Raw genomic sequence first — 20,608 nt, forward strand, 5'->3', positions numbered from 1 at the left:
AAGTGAAGGTTAATAAGGCTTTGCTTCTAGTAGAAGCGGTGATGCAAGATCAACTTCTGTTTCCTTTTACAAATTTGCCTTGCTATGGTGTTGGCATTGTGTTTTGCAGGGAGCTGAGAAATGCTCAAAGACTTCTGTATGAAATAGTATGGGTTAGTCCTGTAAAAGTTGATTGCTGAGAAATCTAGATTTTCCCACCCAAGGGACCAGTTTGAGAAGCATACCTCTTTGCTTGCCAAGTAATACAAGTAAGCAAAGGTACAAGCAAGCAAAATCTGAGGGTAATGCTACTCAGTGCTGGAAGTCTAATCCTCAAAATGCATTCACTCGAGGCACTCCTTAAAATGGAGAACATTGACATCTGTGCAGTGACAGAGACCTGGTTCAAAGCTCCAGAGAGCACTCCTGCATTACCAGGCTATAATTAATACAACACCTTTTGGCCACCTAACCTGGAACGTAGCACTAAAGGTGGTGGTGTGTCCATATTCATTAAGGATATCCACACCTGCAGGCTAGTTGCACAGTATAATGCATCTGAGACTGTCTAAGTGCAGCTAACTCTGGGCAAGACCGCAAACCAAATTGTAGCTTGCTACAGACCCCCCACCATGCCCCAGGATTCCCACTCCTCATTTCTTGATGCACTTGAAAGTATTAGGGTACAACCCAACACCCTAATAATGGGCGATTTCAACTACCCCACCATTAACTGGGAAAACTACTCCTGTACCAACTCTTTTGCTCAACGTTTTCTGGAATTCATAAATCCCAACGCCTTGGATCAACTTATTCACACCCCCAACAGAGGCAGCAATATCCTAGACCTTGTCATTACCAACATGGGCAAAAGGTATTCCACACCAGAGGTCAATTCCTCGTTGGTCAGATCCAACCACAAGCTTATCACCCTAGACATCCACATCCCGCCCCCACCCCCAATTAGGGAAACCACCGTAAAAAACTTCTCACAAGCCAACTTCACACTTCTTAAGACAGAAGTGGCAAACTTCATGACACCCATGCAGATGGACAATAGAGGTACAACTGCTGAATCCTACACAAATTCACTTTAGAAGCACTTATGCGAGTGCATGGATCATGCTATCCCTAATAGAACCAAGATGCTATCCTCCAAAAAAAGGAAGCCAATCTGGTGGTCCTTTGCCATAAACAAACTCTACAACAGAAGGAGGAAACTGTTGCAAAAAAGAGTAAAATCCCATGACTGGAGGAACTCCCTGGTCATCCTCAGTAAGAAGCAGAGATCCCTCATAAAATCCTCCAAAGCTAATTACGAAAACAAAATTGCCACTGACTCTAAAGACAACCACAAAGCATTCTATAGCTATGTCAAGAATCTCAATGGCAACACTCTGATCTGCTCTGAGTTACAGCACAATAGCACTAAATATACAGAACCAACTGATATTGCCAACATCCTGGCAGATAGGTTCAGTGCTAACTTTAACCCCCTAGAGGGCCCATCTCTATACCGGAAGAATGCAAAGTTCCTGTAATCACAGCTGCACAGGTAAAAAAAACACTCTCCAAAGCCAAGAACACAGCATCCATGGGACCTGACAATATCCCAGGCTGCATTCTACATAAACTACAGAATGAACTGGCACCCTACCCAAGTACCATGTTCAGTCATAACCTCACCTCAGGCTTTGTGCCCACTGAGTGGCGCACCGCGACGGTTATCCCACTCCACAAAGGGGGAGCCATGACTGACTGGGAACTACCGCCCCATTACCCTGATGAGCCTGGTCTGCAAGGCCATGGAACGTATCATCATGGAAATCATAAACAAAGACATTGGTAATCTCCAAACTCTGGATCCTACCCAGTTCGGGTTTGTAGAAGGCAGATCATGTGTCCTATACATGATTGACTTCTTTGAAGCAGTCACCAAAGCCATAGATGAGGGTAAGGTGGTTCACACAGCTTATCTAGATCTCGCCAACGCTTTCGACACCATCCCCCACTCTGGAATTATAGATAAGCTCACTAAACTAGGTATAAATCCCTATGTCACAAGATGGGTTGCCAACTTGCTCACGGACAGAACCCACACTGTGAAAGTAGCAGACTCCAAATCCGACTTCAGACTAGTGACAAGTGGAGTACTACAGGATTCAGTCCTGGGTCCCCTCCTGTTTGGTATCTACTTCTCTGAAGTACAGGCTAACACAGAAGGTCTTTGGCTAACAAAGTTTGCAGATGACTGCAGACTTAGAGCCATAATCGAAACTCCTACAGATGTGGACATACTACAAATGGACCTCACTGAGACAGATGCCTGGTGTCAAAGCCATGGCATGAAGCTCAATGTCAAAAAGTGTATTGTCATCCCCTTTGGTAAATACTCTGTACCCATGAATAACCACATAAGTGGTAGTCTACTTAATGCCGAAAGTGTGATGAGACCTTGGGACACAGGTGGACAGTAATGTCTCCTTTGATAATCACATCACCACAGTGGTCAGGAAATACTTCTACGTGGCTGACCTCATCACAAAAGGTTTCTCATCCAGAAAAAGAGTGGTCATTGTTCCCCTCTACTCATCACTCATTAGACCCATTATAGAGTACAATGCCCCTTTTGGTATGTACCTCTCAAGACATCTACAACAACTGGAAAGGCCACAGAACTACCTCACAAAGAGAATTACTGGCCACAGACAGCTGCCCTACGCAGACTGTCTCAAAAAATGCCAGCTTTACTCTGTTGCATATCGCCTACTCAGTGGTGATCTCTGCCTAACATACAAAGCTATGTCAAACCCAGAGCTGTTGGACATGCTTCACTTAAAGAAATCCCAATTCCTCCGAGGTACACGCTCTAGGGACTTGAACCTTGTCACCACAATAAACAGAACATGCTGGAGGGATAGATTCCTGTCCCAGAGACTTCCCGTACTCTGGAACAGACTACCTGTCTGTCAAACAGAGCTTTTCATTAGCACTCTTCAAATAAATCTTGATCATTGGATGGGAAGTTGGAAATTCACCCCAGGGATCACTTCTGTGGCTCTGCTCGACAGGGGCACAGGAAAATAATTTTATTGGGTGGCAAAAGCCAGGGTACCTTTTTGGCTAGGCTTATATAGGGCTAATAGCCTAATACCTACCAATGAACCTATAAACCCAAGTACCTTTCATGTCTTGTGCAAATTCATAAATAGCCACCCAATGAGTTGTAAGTCGGTAATGTGGCACTTCTTTCTTTCAACATCAGGGTTCATATCTGTGACTTGACATTGTTAGAAACACAAACATATGAAGCCCAAGCCTGAGTCATAGATGTGATAGTTGTCACAGGAGAGCAATATTGCCATGTTTTCAGATGGAAATACTTGACCAACTTTATAGTGTGTGCATTTGTGTATGTGTGCTTTACCACTGTTAACTTGACAATAGATGTTCAACCTTCAAAAAGTGGAAATAACATGTCTTTGTGATACATTCACAGACTTTTCTACCTTTCTTGGATGATTAGTTTCTATGGAATTGCTCAAAAGATGTCTATTGCAAACGCACATTTCCTTCAACTGTGGATTTTTAGTGTTTGATGTAGTTATTGTGATTCACTCAGTCTGGCTTCCCTTCGGTGAAACCTTACGTCTCTGTTGCATATTATACATAGAATTTTACTAGCAGTTGCTCAGGCTCTGTAGACATCCTTCTGATAACTTTTGGTGCTTTGGTAGCGTTGTCGCCTCACAGTAAGACGTTGTCCTGTTCGATTCTCAGCTAATGCGTCTTCTGTGTGGAGACATGAGTGAATGGGTGTACCTTCGTTGAAGGTTGTGCATCAGGGCTGGCAACTCGGTATGTAAAAATCTACTGCCAATCATTAGCGGACCAGTGTTCCGCTGTGGTGACCCCTAACCGGGAAAATCCGAAAGATACAACAACAACTAAAATGAAAATTATCCCTTGTATATTATTTATTTGCACTGACAAACTGAAAAAAGTTTGGCGTGTGCATTTTTTTTTTTTTTTTTTTTTGAGTATATACATGTCAGTTTCTTAGAGAATGTTCCCGAGAGATTAGGGCTTTTCTGTTGTTGAGCATTGGTTCCCAGCACTGCCATCGTCAGATTTCAGTATGGGAATGCACACACAATGAAACTGGGAACTTGAAGATGTTGTTTTTGGAGTGGCCTTCTCTGTTTCCAAATCCCTTCACCCTCCACCCTACCAGGCAGACCATCACCACTGATGCCTCAGACATTGCTTAGGGCACTCGCCTAGCAGGCAGGCGCACCCAAGGCCTTTGGAATGCCCAGCACTTTCCCTTACACATCAACCAGAAGGAAATGATGGCAGTAGACAATGTTCTGATATCCTTCAAACCTCATCTCAGGACAGGGGTTCTCCTTATCAAAACAGACAACACCACTGTAACGTGGTACATCAACAAACAGGGAAAGACCCGATCTTACCCTCTGTGCAGGCTAACCATGAATCTCTGGCTGACAGCCTCCTCCATGGGTTTGCACCCAATAGCCCAGCACCTACCAGGGATCAACGACTCCCTGGCAGACCACTTAAGCAGAAACTTCCAAGATCCCCACAAATGGCATCTCCACAGAAAAAGCTTTTTGCAAATCAGTCAGGAGTGGGGAACTCCAGAAGTGGATCTCGTTGCTTCGCAGCTCAACCACCAGTTGAAACGATTCTGTACCAGGGAGTATCACTGCCTAGCGTGGAAGGTAGATGCCTTGACCTTCCCCTGGAACTCCCTCTTTATGTACGCATTCCCTCCTCTGCATCTTATTTCCAAGGTGTACTGATCAAGGTAAGGGAGGAGAGACCAAAGGCCGTCCTCATTGCACCAGATTGACCCATGCAGCATTGGTACCGCTTACTGTTGCAGCCTGACATCACAGCTTCCCAGGCAGCTTCCCCTGATCTCAGACCTCTTGACTCAGGTGGGGTGCTGCACCCGGACTTTCAGACTCTCAAACTGTCAGCATTGCTTATACTCTAAAAGCAAACAAGGGGCCCCCCTGTTAAGCAAACAGGCCGTAGACATTATCACAGAGGCCAGAAGACCCAGCACTAGAAAATCTTACACAGGAAAATGGAAAAGATTCTGCTCCTGGAATCAGTCCAGAGGAGGAGGGTTCCTCACAGCCTTCCATCCCTCTTATCCTGGACTATCTAGCAGAGTTACTAATAGTGGCGTCTCCTTCTCTTCTGTTAAAATCCATGCCTGAGCCATTTCAGCTCATTTCGGTACAGATCGCCCCTGTTCTCTCATCCTTTGATTAAACAATTCCTCAGAGGAACTTTGAATATCAGACTTCCCAGACGCCACCCACGCCAGCCTGGGACTTGAATTATGTTTTTTAAAAACTAACCTTACCTCCCTTCGAACCTACTGCTTCAGCAAAACTGAAATACCTTTCCTAGAAGACTGCTTTCCTACTAGCTGTCACCTCAGCCAGAAGCATTTCAGAACTTCAGGCTTTGATGGCCATTTGGCCCTTCATCATTTTCCATGCAGACAGGGTCTCCCTGAGGACTAACCCCTCCTTTATGCCCAAGGTGGTATCTAATGTGACTCTCAATCAGGCCATACATCTACCCACCTTCTTCCCTCACCCTCAAAACAAGTGGGAAAGAATTCTGCACTCAGACGTGCACAGGCAGCTCAGATACTACCTAGACCGTACTAAAGCCTTCAGGAAGACAGACCAACTGCTTGTCAACTTTGCCCCAGGGGCAGAGGGGAAGCCCATTTCCAAGCAAACCATCTCCAAATGGATATCACACTCCATCCATTTCTGCTACAGATTTCATGGTAAACCATCCCCAAGTCTATTCGTACCCATTCCACTAGAGCAGCTTCCACTTCCACAGCATTCCTGAGAGGAGATCCTACCAGGGACATCTTTGAAACTGCCACCTGGACCTCTGCCCATACCTTTACAAAGCATTGCCACCTACCTCTTTTCTCTAAGACTAGGGCAGGGTTTGCCAATGCAGTTCTGCAGGGCATTCTGACCCAGGGCTAGGTCTCTTACTAATCCTGCCACACCTCTTTTCAGCTTTGTGAATCCTCCCACAGGTGATGACTGCAACAGTGAAACATGAAGAACATAGTACAGTTGTGTACACTTAACATAAATGTAGATGTTCAAGTGTATTTACTGTTGCAGTCCTGGTTTCCCTCACTCCTTCCCCCTTATATCCTCTTTCCTTATCGAGGTAAGCTTCTTACAGTGGCTTTTAGCCGCCAGGACCATCATTGTCATCAGCCCCCTTTTTCCCCAGTTTTCTACATGGGGTCGGAGTATCGTGTTAACTGTCGCCAACTCTCTCGATTCAGTGCCACACTCCTGTCTGACTGTCACAGATTTTCTTTCACACAGTCCATCCACCTCTCTGCTGGATGTCCTCGCTTCCTCTTACCTTCTTCCTGTCTGTCCCAAATCTTCTTCACCAGATTGTCTAATGCTTTTCTACACATGTGCCCAAACCACCGTAATCTGTTCTCTTTTATTTTTCCGGCAATTGGAGCTACTTTGGATTCTGCTCTTTTGTCCTCATTTCTTTTTCTGTCCCACAGTGTGCGTCCTACTACCTTTCTCGGGCACTTCACTTCCATCACCTCTAGCTTCTTCAACTGTTCTGCCTTTACTGCCCAGGTTTCTGTACCATACAGTAGTACTGGTCGCACCACTGTCTTGTACATATTACTTTTCAGCTTTTTTGGCATTCTTCTGTTATAGACTACACCTGATACTCTCTGCCAGTTGGCTGCAGCCCCTCTGATTCTATCTTTGACCTCTTCATTCAGACTGCCCTTCTCAACTACCCCTCCCAGATACCTGAAGCTGTTTACCTGTTCCACTATCTTCCCTTCCATTTCTCTTCACAGCTTCTTCTGATTTTCCCAGTTTGCTGCCATGACCACTGTCGTATCTGTGCTTAGTTTCATCCAGTGTGCCTTCAGATTTGCATTCCATTCTCCTATCCTTTGCTGAAGTTCTAGCTTAGAGTCTTCCTGTACTTGCTATATCGTCTGCATACACCAGTTTTGTTGATCTGTCCCTTCCAACCAGTTTGCTAATGTAGTCCGTCACCAGTATGAACAGCAGTCGGCTAAGAGCTGAACCCTGATGTACACCCACTCCCACTGGGAAACCCTCTGTGAGGCCAAACACGGTTCATACTTGAGTCATTGTGTCCTTGTACATAGCCTGCACTAATTCTATCAATGTTTCTGGGACTTAATACCACCGCAGTACTGCCCAGATAAGCTTTCTTGGAACCTTGTCATATGCTTTCTCCAAGTCTAGGAATGCCCAGTTGGACTCTCTCCTCATCTCTAGTTTCTTCTCAACTATCTGTCTCAATGCAAACATCGGGTCACTTGTGCTGCATCCTGATCTGAATCCAAACTGCTCATCTCCCATCTTACATTCTTCTACTCTGCGTATCCATTTATCAATCACCCTCTCCAGAACTTTCATGCAGTGTGATAGGAGTTTGATGCCTCTGTACTGCCCACAGCTGTGGATGTCCCCTTTGTTCTTGTATACTGGCACAGGTTTGCTTATTCTCCAGTCATCTGGGATACGCCTTACTCACCATGCTGCTATTAGTACCCTCAGTAGCCATTTCTCCCCTATCTCACCCAACATCTTTATCATATTTGCTGTGTCCTCATCTGAGCCTGCTGCTTTCCCTGACTTCATCTTCCTTAGTGATGCTGTTACTTCTTCTAGGGTGGGCACCTCTTCTCCTCTTGTAGGCTGTTTCTGGGACATTACAGCTTCTGTGGGGTTTTCTTCATTCAGAAGCTGCTGGAAATGCTCCTGTCTGCCTTTGATACCCTCTGGACTGGTGAGCAGGTTGTTGCTGGCATCCCTTATGAAGGGTGTCTGACTATCTTCTTTATCTTTCTATCTTTGCCTTGCAACCTGATATAGATGTTCATCGTGTTTCACTGTTGCAGTCATTACACTTGGGTTATCCTGCTGGATCCTGCCAATTTTGAGAGAAAAGTGCTAGTTTTCCCCCTAAGGGGGCTGCCAAAAGATAAGTGCTTGGTGCTGGCAGAGGAAAGTCATTGGGACCGTTTCCTGTATGGCTGTGATTTGTCTTCTCCGCTTTTGGAGGTAGAAGCGCCCCACTGTTTAGGTCTGTACAAGCCCTGGGGCTGGGATCTGCCTCTTTGTGGTCTGTCTGACACTGGAAAGGACCAATTCTTTGTAGGCCAGTTCCTGCTATATCTGGGTGGCTGTACCTGTAAGAAATCCTTTACTGTTTGCATAGATTTCGCTTTGTCCTCCATTTTCTTCAACACCTCCTCTGCTTTAACACCAAATAAAATATCATGCTGTAATGGAGCATCTAGTAATTTTGTCTTAACATGATCAGGTAGCATCTGTTCCTTTAACCAAACATGCCTCCTAATGACAGACCCCGTAACTGCGGCCCTGCAAGAGGCCTCTAGAGAATCAAAACCACATTGCAATGTATGCTTTCCCACTTGTTCAGTTGCATGCAATAAATCCTGCATTTCCTTATTTTCTGCACAATCAGTATTTGCCAACATTTTCTGTTTTAGCAGTGACGTTAAGTATTGCTGATATTTAAGCATATGAAATTGACAATTTAAAGCCCTCACAGCCAAAGTACCAGAAGTGTAAACTTTTTTCCCCCATCTGTCTAGTGCCCTAGAATCCCTGTCAGAGGGGATAGGGTTTTTTGCAGTGGAAGCCTTGACCCCTTTGGGACCCTGAGAAATAGTTTCTGGATCAGCAGCAGGGTTTTTATAAAGAAATTTATGTGAGTCTGGAACCCTGTAGTATCTGTCTGGTTTTACAGAGGCAGGGGGTAAAGAGTCAGGTGAAAGGCCAGACTCTGAAAAAACATCTACAATGTCTAACACAGGGGGAATAGCAAGAGGCCTGTGCTGAGGCAGTAAAAGAAAATCTCTAAGCCTTTTCTTTGATTCTGAGTAGTCTTGGCCCTCCCAGTGAAAGTGCTCCCTCATGGTATGCAGGGTTTCCCCAAAAGAAAAATCCTCAGGAGGAGAGGCTAAAGGAATAGATTCTTCAGCATCAGAATCCTCATAGGGAGGAAGAGAGTATTCCTGCTCAGAAGAGGAGTCCGAGGAAATGGAAACCTGATCTGAAGATTCATATTCTGTCTCTTGCCTAAGCCTCTTATCAGGAGGGGGATGGGAACCCCTGATCAAGGTAATTAGGTCTTCAGCCATTTTGACCATCTGTTTTTTAGGCATGGAAGTCTGTCCAGGAGAATGCTGTACTTGTTTCTTTGTCTTTATAGCTGCTTTAGTCTTTGTTTTGGAAGCTGAGGTAGGCTTTACATGTAACTGTGCAGGTCTGAAAACACCCTCAGAAGCCGATGCCTGCTCAGCGGCTCCGGACCCATCTGAGGGAATAGTTTCCGAGTGTCCAGTACCTTGAGTATCCAGAGGCCTAGCTGGCTCCACGTGAGAATAGGCAGCGGCCTGTGGCTCTGAGGTAGCGGGCGTCAGGGGCTGCGAAAGCGCCTCACTGAGAGTCAGCGACTGGCTTAGCGGATGCCTCGTCGTCTGTTTTGGACCTCGGATGCCTGTCCTTTTCCTTGGGCTTTTTATAAACTCCGGTCTTCGGTTGATCCGATGGCATTATATAATTGAATCTTCGGCCAAAGTAATGAAAGGCAAAATCGTACCGACGCTTAATAGTGCGTTGGTTAAATCCAGCGCAAAACCGACAGCTATCAACGTTGTGATCAGGGCCTAGGCAAGGAATACAGTAAGAATGAAAATCCTTATGAGATATTTGCTTCCCACAAGAAATACAATTGTTAACTTTTTCTGACATCGGTCTGGTGCAAGAAAAAAGTTTCCACAACGGGGTACTTAGTTTTAATGAAGGCTTCGGATCTGAAATTCGATTTTGAAAATCTTAGGAGTTGGCCGACTGGCACTTGCGAACTGCTTTTGCTTTGGGCACCGCGCGGCAAGAAAGACTGAAGAAAATGGCATCGGCTGCATCTTTTATACCCCTGGCGCAGTGACGTCCGGGAAGAAGCGACAGCAACCGACGCCGGACCAGGACTTTGGAATTCAGGCCGACTGCGGGTAGCCTGCCAGCAGGATAACCCAAGTGTAATGACTGCAACATGATTACACTCGAACATCTACATTTATGGTAGGTACACAACTGTACTTTTCCTTTTGTCCTTTACTGAGTCACTTTCCAGAAGTTGGTACAGTGCCTCTGTTGCCCTATTCTTTGCTATTGCAACTTCTTTCTTAGCTTCTTTGTTAGCCAGCCAGTAGTCCTTCCTAGCCTGATCAGTCTTTTCCGTCTCCCACTTCTTCCTGCACTCATTTCTTTTGATGACTTCCTGGACTTCTGCTTTCCACAACCAGCTTTCCTTATGTACCTTATTTCCATACCTGGCTCTTCCACATATCTTTTCTGTAGTCCTAACACATGCTGTTTTTAGGTGCTGCCTATTCTTCTTCAACTCCACCCATTTCCTCATCCACTTAGGGTGCTAGAGCCCTGAGTAATTCCTATGAACTGTTGTACTTTCTCTCCTGTCAACTTCCAGGTCTTCAGCGTGGTCTCTGTTGACCTTAGAGCCTTCTCTGACCACTTCTTGCAGCTGATTGTGGCAACTAGTGGTTTATGCTGTGGGCTGAATGTTTCACTGAGGATGATGTTGCAATTATGGATTCTACCCTGGTGCCTTTTCCTTACTAGGAGGAAGTCTACCTGAGTTGCATGTTGACTACTCTTGTATGTGATCTTGTGACTGTCTCTCTTTCTGAACCATGTGTTGATTACTATCAAGCCATTTGCCAGACAGAAGTCTAGAATGGCTTATCCTTCTTTATTCCTGTTGCCCCCACCCTTGTCTGCCAAGGCAGTCCTCATAGCCTGTTCTATCTGTCCCGGTGTGTGCATTCAAGTCACCCATTATCAACACCAATTCATGTTGCCCTGCTTTATCTAGTAGGTCTTGCATCTGCTGTCTGAATGCACTGTTTTCCTCACTATCACACCCCTGCTGTGGGGCATAGGCTGAGATTATGAATGTTGCCTCATCATTACACTGGAGTCTGACTGCCATGTCTGTCATTAATTCTGATGATATCCTTTACTGTCTTCTGAAGCCTCTCTCTCACCACAATTCCTACACCATTTCTAGCCTGCCCTCCACCTGAGTAGTAGGCTCTGGATCCCAAGCCAAGTGGCTTTGCTGCACTGCCCTTCCATCTAGTCTCTTGGATACATAGGATGTCCAGCCTCCTCCGTATCATCATGTCATCCACTTCCATGCTGCATCCTGTCAGTGAACCTACATTAAGCGTAGCAGTTCTCAGTTCATATTTGGCAGGCTGGTTGGTTTTACATCCAGCTTTTGCTCAACAGAGCTATCCCAGGTAACCCAGGCTGGACAACTAGACACCGGCCAGCCAGTAGCTTATTGATCCAGGGCTGCTGGGCTTTCTGGTGGGCGCACACTGGCCAATAGGGGCACACATACCCCTCCCACTGTTAGCATGGGTCCCTGGTGTGGGTCAGAGTAGGCCGGGTCCTCACCCCACTTATCACCGGTAACTACCCATGCCCATTTTTGGGACATTATTCAACATGACCAAATCACCTAGAGTCATATTTTACACCATTGAGTGGCTAGCCCTGCCACGGTGGTAGTCTGTGATCTGTATTCTCCTATCTTGAGGATACTGCACACCAAAGTAGATGCCCAAAGCGGTTGGTCTGTACATCTCTTCGCCCTATAGGGCACCATGTAGAGTGTGTGCTGCTGCCCACAGCTCCATTCATTGGTGAGTTTGAGATGGAAATACTCAGCATGTTTTTCGGACATGGGTGAAACCCCACGGAGACGCAGGGAGAGCATGCAGACTCCAAATAGGCATTGGTTCTGAGGTCAGGATCAATCCTTGTACCTTGTGCATGGGAGGCGAAGACCTTAACTACCAAGCCATCTGATCTCCGTTAGCCACCAGGACCACCTTCCCATATTTCCTGGGGCTTCTGACTGGTTACGGCAAGAAAAACTGATGTAATGGCATCGGCTGCCTTACTTTATAGCACTGACGACCTGACGTCAGTCAACAAGCGACAGCAGCCGACGCAGAAAAACTTGGATTCTGGATTTTGGGCCAGCCAAGGGCTACCACAGCAGGGATAACCCACAGGTGATGACTGCAACAGTGAATACACACTAACATCTACATTTATGGTAAGTGTACACAACTGTACTTTATGGCTGTTCTTTAAAAGACGGATGCTTTGTTAGCTTAATTACGAACTGCACAGTAGATTGGAATTAATTATTGACTTTGTAATATTCACATTTTTCTTTCAGAGGAGTTTTTCTGTCACTTATTCAGAAGCACTTTCCCTCAACTAGGAGAAGGCGGGACAGAGGAAATGGCATGAAAAGAAAACGTAAGACATTTTGGAGGGAAATATGCTTTTGCAACAAAGCAAGTCTGTTATTTTTCTGTGAAATGTTTTGCAGTGTGGATGCTGTAAAAGAGTGTTTTAAGAATACTGCCATTGGAAAGAGCTGTGAAAGTAACAGGTCTGCAAACCAGACATGAAACAGAAAAAAAACTGTGATGCTTTTGAAGTTGCATACTGTAGAGGTCATTACCAGTGAAGTTTACTGTGATTACAGCTACTGTGATGCAGTATTGCTGTACTTAATAATATGACTTAGTCTTGAAAGATTGATTTAATTTGGTTTGTAGTCTTTGCTTTAAGTACTCTAAAAGTGTCACTGACTAAAATAACAGTCACTCTAAGTCTAGACCCAGATGTACTAATATGCGATTGCTGATGTTCTTGTGTTTCACTGTTGCAGTCATCACACTTGGGTTATCTGCCTGCAGGTAACCCTCAGTCGGCCCGAATTCCAGAGTCTTGGGATTTCTGCATTGGATTCTGATGCCTCATCCATGACGTCAGGTAGTCAGGGGTAAAAAACATGCAGCCGACACCATTACATCAGCTTTTCTTGCCGTGCGGGAGCCTGAAGCAGAAGCAGTTTGCAAGTGCCGGTCGGCAGCTACCTGAAATTTTCGTTTTTTGAGTTTCAAACCTGAAGTCTTTAAAGCTAAGTACCCTGTTGGGGATCCTTTTTTTCTTGCTCTAACCGATGTCAGAAAAAGTCAACAGTGGTCTTGCCTATGGAAAGCAAATACCTCCGAGATTTTCATTCTGACTGCGTCACCTGTTTAGGCCCAAACCACGACGCCCCTCGCTGTCGGTTTTGTTTCTTGTTCAACGCCCAAACTATTCGTCAGGCTATTTTTGTCTCTCAGTTCTTTTGCTCTCATTCTCCGTATTTCGAAATGGTGTCGGTAAGCCAGCCGACTACCGACCTTCCGAAAAAATGCAAAGATAAAGACAGAGAGAGGCCACATAGATCCAAAACTGCCGACGACACTTCCATTAAGCTAGTCATCAGTCCACTGGTACTCAGGCGCTTTTGCAGTCCCTGTTACCCACTTGTACGATTCACAGGCCTCTACTGAGACCCTTTCGGAGTCTGGTATGCCGCAAGATGCTTTTTCGACTATAGAACTTGCAGATGTCTCTACCTTGGATGGGTCCGGAGCCGCTGTGCAGGCACCGGCTTCTTAGGGTGTATTCAGACCTTCCGATGTTAGTATTAAACAGACTACTTCGTTAATGACTAAATCTACTGAATTTCTCAGGCCCAGAGTTCGCACTACGCCTAATAAACCGACCACCAAAGCACATTCTCAGGCTCCCATGCCACAGAAACAAATGCTTAGAATGGCTGAAGACCTTATTACTTTAATTAGGGGAAGCCAGCCTTCCCCCTCTAAAAGAAAAATTAGTGATTTTCCTTCCAATTCTTCAGACCATGAGTCTGAAGACTCTGACCTCTGTGATTACCAAGACATACCCTTATCTACCTATGAGGACTCTGATGCAGAGGAATCAGTTCCCTCAGCCTCCCCCCCAGAGGGCCTTTCTTTCAGTGAAACATTGCATACCCTAAGAGAGCATTTCTGCTGGAAATGCCAGGACTATCCACAGTCCAAAAAGAGACTCCGGGAATTTTTAGACTTGCCTCAGCATAGACCTCTGGCTATTCCCCCGGTCCTGGATGTTGTAGATGATGTCTTCATGGGATCCAGCCTTACCTTTGATACTTTACCACCTTCTCCTAGAAAGCCTGACAGATACTACAGAGTACCTGACTCTCACAAATTTCTTTTTAAAACTCCCACTGTGGATCCAGAGACCATTTCCCATGGACCTAAAGGTATTAAGGCTTCTACAGCCAAAATAAACCTACTCCTTCGAACAGGGATTCTAGGGCGGTAGACAGATGGGGTAAGAAGGTATATATACCTCTGGAACTCTTGCCATTACTGCTTTAAATTGCCAGTTTCACATGTTGAAATACCAGCAGCATATTATTGATCTAATTAAACAAAAAATATTGTTGATACCTGATTGTGCGGGAAAATAAGTACTTACAAGACTTAATGCATTCTGCAAACCAAGTTCGTAAAAATACTTTACAGTGTGGTTTTGATGCCTTAGAAACATCTTGCAGGGCTGCTGTCACTGGGTCTGTTCTGAGAAGGCATGTTTGGCTGAAGGAACAAATCTAGTCAGACCATGTCAGGGCAAAATTGCTTGATGCTCCATTAAACCAAGACTGGCTCGAAAGCAAAAGAAGTTCTTAAAAAGATGGAAGAAAAAGCTAAATCCATGCGAACTGTTAAAGATTTCTTAAACGTGCAGCCACCTAGATTAAGTAGGCATTGGCCTTCAAAAAATTGATCCTTTCCAGACCTTCTCAGCCCAAACTCAGGGGCAACAAGACCACAAAGACTACAATCTCAGAGTATACACAGATCTAAACAATGGAGTGCTCCCTCCTCAAAATCTGGGAGTGGGTAAGCCACCCCCTTATGGAAAAAGTTTGCAATGAATTGTCCTTAACCCTTCCCAGCCATGCCCAAGTACTTGCACCTCTAGGAGGAAAGCACGCCCTGCATGCAAAAAACTGGGAGTATATTATGCAGGACCGATGGTTCTTAAACATTGTATCCCTGGGATACAGTTTCTATTTCCACTCTCTGCCAACCCCAGACATTCCTCCAAACCAGTGGACAGAGGCCCAAAAGCAAGTACTTTCTCTTCTCAGTATCAGGGCTATTCAGCCTGTGCCATCAGAGCAAAGGGGACATGGTTTCTACTCCAGGCTGTTCCTGGTGCCCAGGAAAGAGAACTCTTAGTGCCGTAGTCTGGATTTGTCAACCCTAAGCACCTTCCTGGTGGTACCAAAATTCAAAATGCCTACTGTCCAGCAGCTCCTTCCTATGGTAGCCAAGGACACCTGGCTAGTCACCCTAGACTTAAAAGAAGCTTATCTGCACATCCCCATAAGGGAATCTTGCAGGAAATATCTACATTTCAGGGCAGGCTCTATGTGCTATCAGTTCTCTGCACTTCCCTTTGGCTTATCTACTGCGCCCAGGGTATTCACAAAGTGCCTGGCTCCAGCCATTGCTTACTGCAGGCAGAGAAATATTAAAATTTACCCATACTTGGATGATTGCCAGATTCAGACGGACAGTCAGGAATTGCTACTTCAGCACCTGACCTTTGTAAAGAGACTCCTAACTTCTCTGGGGTATACCATCAATGAAAAGAAATCACATCTGGTACCCAGCCTAAAGATTGTATTCCTGGGAGCAAGCTTGAACACAACTTCCTAGATGGCATTCCTCACTCCAGAAAAGCAGGTTTATTTGACAACTTACTTCAAACTACTGGCCACCCAAGCTCAGCTATCTGCAAGAAAAATATTGCAAGCCCTAGGGCTCATGGCCTCATGTAATTTACTGATACCGTATGCAAGGCTGCATATGAGGAAACTCCAATGGTACTTGAAAAGTCTCTGGTGTCACCATTCCCAGGACCTGGAAGCAGTGATTCCTATCAATTCTTGCCTAAGGACAGAGTTCCTGTGGTGGGCAGAGGCTTTCGACCACAACAAGGGACTCCCCTTCTCACGACCACCCCGCCGTCCAAACTCTGACCAACAGATGCATCAGACTATGCATGGGGGCTTACATGGCAGGCAAATGCATCCAAGAAAAATGGAGCCCAGGACAAATTCACTTGAATATCAATCAAAAAGAAATGTACAGAATGCACTGATAGCCTTCAAATACCTTATCCTGCCAGGACAACAACTGATACAGACAAAACTACAGTTATGTGGTACGTTAATAAGCAGGGGGGGAACTTACTCCTACCCACTCTGCAGGTTAGCCATGACACTGTGGAACACAGCCTTAAGCAACCAAGTGCACCTGCAAGCTCAGTTCCTACCAGGCAAGCAAAATTCACTGGCAGACGACTTAAGTAGAAATCTAATGGACCCACATGAGTGGAAACTGGAACCAAACTCATTCAAACTTCTAATACACAGGTAGGGGGACACCAGAGGTGGGACCTCTCTGCGTCCTCCCAAAACCATCAACTAAGCAAATTTTGCACCGGAATTCCCTACAGCCACATGGGAAAACCTCTCAATCTATGCCTTTCCCCCTCTGCCCCTCCTTCCAAAGGTGGTACTCAAGATCAAACAGGACAAGCCAATGACAATCCTTATTGCTCCAGACTGGCCACGCCAGCACTAGTACCCACTCCTAAGCAGTCTGACAGCAGTGCCTCCCTGGCAGCTACAGCAGACCCCCTCTCTGCTGTCCCAGCAGGAGGGACAGATTTTTGCATCCTCGTCTGAAAGCCCTGAACCTGGCAGCCTAGCTTATTCCCTGAATACTTCACCAGCAACCCTCAGCAAACAGGTGCTGGATGTTATCCTTGAGGCCAGGAGGCCTGGTACTAGGAAATCCTATTCAGAAAAGTGGAATAGATACTGTTCTTGGAGCCAGTGTCAAGGGAAGGACACAGCCTTGCCCTCCTTGTCTCAAATTCTAAATTATCTAGCAGAGCTACTCCACAAGGGCCTCTCCTTCTCATCAATTAAGATTCGTGCCTCTGCCATCTCAGCTCATTACAATAATGAGCCATCCCTCTTCTTTCACCATCTGATTAAACAGTTTCTGAGAGGAGCTAACAGTTTAAGACCCCCCAACGGGAGCTCCCACTCCTGCCTGGGACCTTAACTTTGTACTACAGAAGCTCACACTGCCCCCTGTTGAGCGAGCTGCTACAGCAGAGTTAAAATTCCTCTCTTGGAAAACAGCCTTAATGTTACCCGTCACTTCAGCAAGAAGAGTGTCTGAGCTACAGGCCCTTATGGCTGTGGAACCCTTTATCTTCCATGTGGGCAGGGTTTCCCTCAGGACTAACCCATCTCTTATGCCCAAGTTGGTATCTAGTGTGGCTTTTAAACCAATCCATCCATTTGCCAACCTTTTTTCCTAATCCTCAGAATAAAGGAGAGAGGATCTTGCACTCCTTGGATGTGCACAGACAGCTCAGGTTCTACGTTTACAGGACTAAACCTTTCAGAAAATCTGACCAGCTGCTGGTCAGCTTTGCTACAGGGGCTGAGGGCAAGGCCATTTCCAAACAAACCATTTCTAAATGAATAGCACACTGCATCCATTTCTGCTATAAACATCATGGTAAACCTACCCCACAGGAAATCAGACCTCATTCCACTAGGGCTACCTCAACCTCTGCAGGTTTTCTCAGGGGAGTCCCTTCACCAAGCATTACCACTTACCTATCTTCCAAATCCAGAGCTGGATTTGCCACAGCAGTCTTACAAGGCCTGCTAGCCAGCCCTACTACTTCTTGACTGCCTTCACCCCTTCCTCAGCTGTGGAAATCAACCCAAGTGTGATGACTGCAACAGTGAAACACGAAGAATATAGTACAGTTGTGTACACTTACTATAAATGTAGATGTTCGTGTATTCACCGTTGTAGTCTGGTTACCCTCCCTCCAGCCCCCTAGTCTTTCTATACTTTCTACTTATCCTCTTTTTTTTTTTTTTTTTTTTTGGCCATATCTTATGGAAATGGTATTTACTTTTTACTGGAGGTGTTCCACACCGTTTGATTGCTTCCTATTATGGGGGCTCCTGACATCTGGGGCAAGAAAAACTGATGTAATGGCATCAGCCGCATGTTTTATATCCCTGAAAACCTGACATGGTTGAGGCGACAGCATCCGACGCAGAAATTTCAAGACTTTGGTATTCGGGCCGATGGGTTATCTGCCTGCAGGCAGCTCTCAAAGTGTGATGACTGCAACAGTGAATACACTCGAACATCTACATTTATGGTAAGTGTACACAACTGTACTTTTTTTCCCCAATGTCCTTTCCACATGCTCATTGCTGCTGTTGTAGTGAGGATAGCTTTTTAACTTGTTTTTTTTAAACACCTTTATTAAGTTATCATTCAAGACATAGACAAACATACAATGAAACAAAAGAAAATGAGCCATATTAACATTTTTATCATTTACATTTTGGCTGAGAATAGTTGCTAGTGTCAGACTAGAACTTTTGTCCTCCTCTGCTGCATCACCAATCAGTTTACGGCTCCTAAACCGTATCCCCAAGTAGAATACTGGAACAGTGTGGTGCTATCTCTTGACAGCGGCATTTACTGTAATTGCTGTCTTAAAAGTAGCTCCAATTCTGTTCTGAAATGATATAATCTGATGTTCATCGTGTTACCCTGCTGCAGTCATCACACTTGGGTTATCCTGCCGTCAGGTAGTCCCGCAGTCGCCCCGAATTCCAAAGTCTTGGTCTGGCGTCTGTTGCTGTCGCTTCTTCCCTAACGTCAGTGCGCCAGGGGTATATAAGAGGCATCCGACACCATTTTCTTCAGTCTTTCTTGCCGCGCGGTGCCCAAAGCAGAAGCAGTTCGCAAGTGCCGGTCGGCCGACACCTGAGATTTTCGATTTGAATTTCAGTCCGAAGTCTTCAATAAAGCTAAGTACCCCGTTGGGGAACATTTTCTTGCCTCAGTCCGATGTCCGAAAAAGTTAACAATTGAATTTCTTGTGGGAAGCAAATACCTCATAAGGACTTCCATTCCTATTGTATTCCTTGCCTAGGCCCAGACCACGACGTCACAGGTTGTCGGTTTTGTGCTAGGTTTAATATACGAACTATCAAACGCAGTTTTGACTTCGCACGGCATTACTTTGGTAGGAAATTTAATTATGTCATTGCCGTCGGAGCAGCCGACGACTGCCATTCATAAAAAACGCAAGGATAAGGACAGGCAGCCTAGGATTAAGCCAGACCCCGAGGCCTCAGCTGGGCCTGTCACCGGTTCTCTGGTTTTCAGTGAGGCACCTAAGCAGCCCCTGACGACCACAGAACTGGAACCCCAGACAGCTACGGATTCCCAAGCGGAGTCTACTAGGCCGATGCAGCCATCTACCAACACTGGAACAGAACTAGACACCGGTGCAGTGGAAACACCTTCGGTTGCAGAAGGTTTCTTCAGACCGACTACACTCACCATTAAATGTAAGCTTAAAACTCCTTTAAAACCTAAGAAAACTGTTCATCAGTCTACAGTTCAAGGCCCCATGCCTAAGAAACATATGCTTAAGATGTCTGAAGATTTGATTACCCTTATCAGGGGTTCCCATCCCCCTCCTGATAAAAGACCAAGACAAGAGGAGGATTATGCATCCTCTGACCAGGTTTCTCTCTCCTCAGATTCTTCTGAGGAACAGGATTACACTTTTCCACCTTATGAGGATTCTGATGCTGAAGACTCTATTCCCTCAGCATCTCCCCCTGAAGACTATTCCTTTGGGGGAACTTTACATACCATGAGGGAACATTTCCACTGGGAAGGCCAGGATTACTCAGATTTTAAGAAAAGGCTCTGAGGGTTCCTTTTACTACCCCAGCACAGACCTCTTGCTATCCCTCCTGTTTTTAGATATTGTGGATTATGTTTACTTGGAGTCTAGTTTAAATCCAGACTCTCTACCTCCTGCTCCAGCCAAACCAGACAGAGATACTACAGAGTACCTGACTCTCACAAATTCCTTTATAAAAGCCCTGTAGCTGACCCAGAAACAATTTCCCATGGTCCTAAGGGAGCAAAAGCTTCTATGGCTAAAAATCCTGTGCCTTCTGAAAGGGATTCCAGAGCCCTAGATAGATGGGGAAAGAAAATATACACCTCAGCAACTCTGGCTATGAGAGCATTAAATTGCCAGTTTCACATGTTGAAATATCAGCAATTCCTGATGTCTCAGTTAAAACAAAAAATGAGCACACATTCAGAACAGCCTGAATTCAAGGAAATGCAGGATCTGTTGCATGCAGCTGAACAGGTGGGCAAACATACTTTACAATGCGGATTTAATTCATTGGAAGCTTCCTGTAGAGCAGCTGTTACTGGCTCTGTCATACGTAGACATGCTTGGTTAAAAGAACAAACCCTCCCTGACCATGTTAAAGCAAAATTATTGGATGCATCTTTACAACAGGATGTATTATTTGGTGTCAAAGCAGAAGAGGTTTTAAAGAAAATGGAGGATAAGGCAAAGTCTATGCAAATGGTCAAGGAGTT

General features: G+C 45.4%; 1 protein-coding gene across 1 annotated transcript in view; it reads left to right on the top strand.

Moving 5' to 3' along the window:
* The window catches only part of SBNO2 (strawberry notch homolog 2), a 2,660,605-nt gene that overhangs the window by 1,425,306 nt on the left and 1,214,691 nt on the right, over window positions 1-20,608 (top strand). Inside the window, exon 21 of the mRNA XM_044053813.1 lies at window positions 12,388-12,470. Within this exon, the coding sequence (XP_043909748.1) occupies window positions 12,388-12,470 (83 nt within the window). The remainder of the gene's footprint in view (window positions 1-12,387; window positions 12,471-20,608) is intronic.

This window comes from Protopterus annectens, chromosome 13.part0, assembly GCF_019279795.1.
Source record: "Protopterus annectens isolate FY-2018-M chromosome 13.part0, PAN1.0, whole genome shotgun sequence".
Lineage (NCBI taxonomy): Eukaryota > Metazoa > Chordata > Ceratodontiformes > Protopteridae > Protopterus > Protopterus annectens.